The 2982-nt window shown below is 36.0% G+C and overlaps 1 protein-coding gene across 4 annotated transcripts in view; it reads right to left on the bottom strand.

Moving 5' to 3' along the window:
- senp6a (SUMO specific peptidase 6a) overlaps positions 1–464 on the bottom strand; it is a 26948-nt gene extending 26484 nt beyond the window's left edge. For 3 of the 4 annotated variants that reach the window (XM_023394328.2, XM_087170401.1, XM_087170400.1), the window contains exon 1: positions 328–464. In XM_023394328.2, coding sequence (XP_023250096.1) covers positions 328–358 — 31 coding nt within the window. In that variant the 5' untranslated portion in view covers positions 359–464. The remainder of the gene's footprint in view (positions 1–327) is intronic. The other variant, XM_087170402.1, reaches the window with a different exon arrangement.
- Positions 465–2982: the final 2518 nt, after the last annotated feature.

Below are 2982 nucleotides of genomic sequence, written 5' to 3'. Positions count from 1 at the left end.
CCCTCCACCGCCGCCGCCGCCAACGCTACCTCCGCCGCCGCCACTAGTCCGTCTTCCCCCTCCTGGAACCGAAGATGTGGCACTGTCACCGGCCTGGTGGTTCGTTTTAACCCCGGCTGCCCGAGGATGAAGAGAGAATTAACAGCAAGCGCTGCGAGGCTAACGTTAGCCACCTAGCCGACCGTGCAACCCGCTCCGGATACACACATATTTTGGACCGATTATGTGCAGACATCAGCGGAGCAGCGATCTGCCTCTGCGAGCAGGGATCCCGAGCTGCTGTGTGCGGGTAAAATGGCTGCTGTCCGGCCGGAGTGTCGCTCTTACCTTCAAAGAAAAAGCTTCTGTTGTGGGCCATGTTTATTCCATGATCCTGCTCAGATGACAGTGTCGCTCATCGGAGACCAGAGCAGCGGGTCGGCGGTGTGTAGATGCAGACTGCTGCTCCGACTCCCGGAGGAAAGTTGGCGACAGAAATCCACCTAATTACCGGAAGTCTTAGAAGTGTGGCTTCAAAATAAAAGCACTGTGACATTTTTCTGATTTCCGAAGAGAAACAGTAAATCCAGCCTCTGCAGCAAAAGTAAGATATTGTGTAACTACTGTGGGTTTTATTGAACATTTTAAATCCCAATCAGACTATTTGATTGGCCAACTGTGTAAAGCATACAAAGAATTTGACTAATTTCCCTACAGTATACACAGCCTGCTCAGTTTAAAAGTTGAATATAATTTTTAGGTATGGAGGTTGTTTTTAGTGTTACAGGGTTATTGTATAGGGATATAACATGTAATATTTATAGATACTTACTAATCAATAACAATTATGTTTGTCTTTTGAGGTGTTGACTGCAGAGGATTTTACAGTTGTATGCAGAAGTGTGGTTACACAGGCCTGGGCTCATCCTAACCTTACATGCATAAATATGAATATATTCTGGGAATGCAGAAGCAGAGGTGCAAATAAATCTCACATTAAAGACCAAAACAGTGGCAAATGATACGATTAATATTTTTGTCACCATATTGCTGTTGTTATTGATTTTATTTGCAATCTATAACCGTAAGTATGAAAACAACTGGAATTATCTAGGTCATATCAAGAGAAATAAAATTAAAAAAAAAAAACAACAACTCGGAAAATAAATTAAAAGGTGGTTGGATAATTACAGAAAAAAAGTGGCAGACCACACCTAATCTAACCATACTCAGTTTTATTTTGAAGGTTATTTCCGGAAGTGTAGTGTCTTAATTATGGCCAACTTGGTAGCCTACTGATCTACATAGGCACAAGCCTGGAGTTTCAACAATACTGTATATATGTCAACTTTTTATCGTGTCGAAGAACCGCGGAATGAGCAGTTTGAAAGGGATTTTCTCACAGTAATGTTAATCCCTAAAGGAATATTAGAAACAATCAAAATGACACTGTGGGAGATTGAAGAAATAGAGCCACAGAAAATAAAACAAGATGATAATAATGTCACAGTTGAGGAATCATGAGACCCTGACAGGAACAGAAATATTACATGGGATTAAAGAAAACACCACACACTGAAACTAAATCACCTCCTGTTAATATCCATTTTTTCAATCCCAACAGGAACATTTTGTGATTTTTTTTTTCATCCATTTGACGTGTATCCTATATCAAGATTATGTGATACTCAGAGATGAATTCACTGAACAATAATTTATTATAAGAGAGAGATAAATAAATGAATACATGGAAAAGAAAAATGTGCAGGTTATCATCCTTACACATCTCAGGTTGCATGAAGAGATGGTGACAGGAGCTAGATGGCGATGTTCCTCACTGAAATCAGATGAATAATTACCTTCAGCACCATGATGTCACTGCACACATCTCAATGGGCCTCTGAGTTTATTCTGGCTATATTAAAAGGGTTGTTCTGGACTCCTCATAAGGCTTTCTCCTTTTCCTTCGACCTCAAATCAATTGGTAAAAAAGATTTTCTTCTTTTATCTCAAAGAAGTTGATAAAATTTATAAAAATTTTAAGTTTTACTCACCACACTTCATTTCCAAATTTCTTCATGCTTAAATAATTAGGAGTTGGTTTCAGGGTGCATATTAAATTAAGCTGTAATTTTGCGATCAATCGGTTGATCATTTGTCCAACAAAATATTAGAAAATAGGAAAAATGTTCCCAGAGCCCAACACAGCACCTTCGAATGTCTTTAACCCCAACATGTTATTTTTTTATATTATATGATATAAAACAGAGGTACGTTATTTTCTGCATGTAAGACCTCTTATAAATTATATCCGAGTTATTTTGTTATTAATAGTTATAACTGGAGAACTATGGTATATAATATATACTACACTGTTAAAAAAGAATCGTGAAAAAACATTCAAATGACTGGCAGCAGCGGCTGCCAAACAAAAACCGTAAAATTAAAATAAAATATCCTAATTCAAATAAAGTGTAAAAACAATACGTTTACGGAAAGTTTCATAAATATCTCTACAGTGAAAAACTGTTATTTTACAGATTTTTCCTAAATGATTCTGATCAAACACCATCAATAAAGTGACGCCACTAAAGTTTCTGCAGAGAAACTTTTTCCTAATAGTAAAATTAAGTGTCAATCAATTAAATATTAACACATGCTTAATATTGTAAAGTAACCCTTTTGTTTTGGAAGACAAAGTAAAAAATACTGTATAAAAACAGATTAAAATCATCTCAAACTTCAACTTGTAGTATTTGTGTCAACATTAAACCTGTATAAGCTCAACCTAAATACAATATTTAATGATTCAGATTCAGATCAATTTTCTTACATTTCTCATAAAATATAATTTACTGAAGAAATGCAAATTAAACAGTTAAGTCTCTGTATGTAGTCTTTCAACTAAAGTGGGGTTGGAAACTTAATTTCAAATAACATACACACCACTATTGACTTTATAACACTTTTATTTAATATATTCAGATGTAAATTTACAATATC

Source organism: Seriola lalandi, unplaced genomic scaffold (assembly GCF_002814215.2).
Source record: "Seriola lalandi dorsalis isolate HSWRI2012SDOR001 ecotype SW California unplaced genomic scaffold, Sedor1 jcf7180002054947, whole genome shotgun sequence".
Classification (NCBI taxonomy): Eukaryota; Metazoa; Chordata; class Actinopteri; order Carangiformes; family Carangidae; genus Seriola; species Seriola lalandi.
The sequence above is the reverse complement of the archived record's forward strand: the minus strand, read 5'-3'. Positions and strand labels throughout refer to the sequence as shown.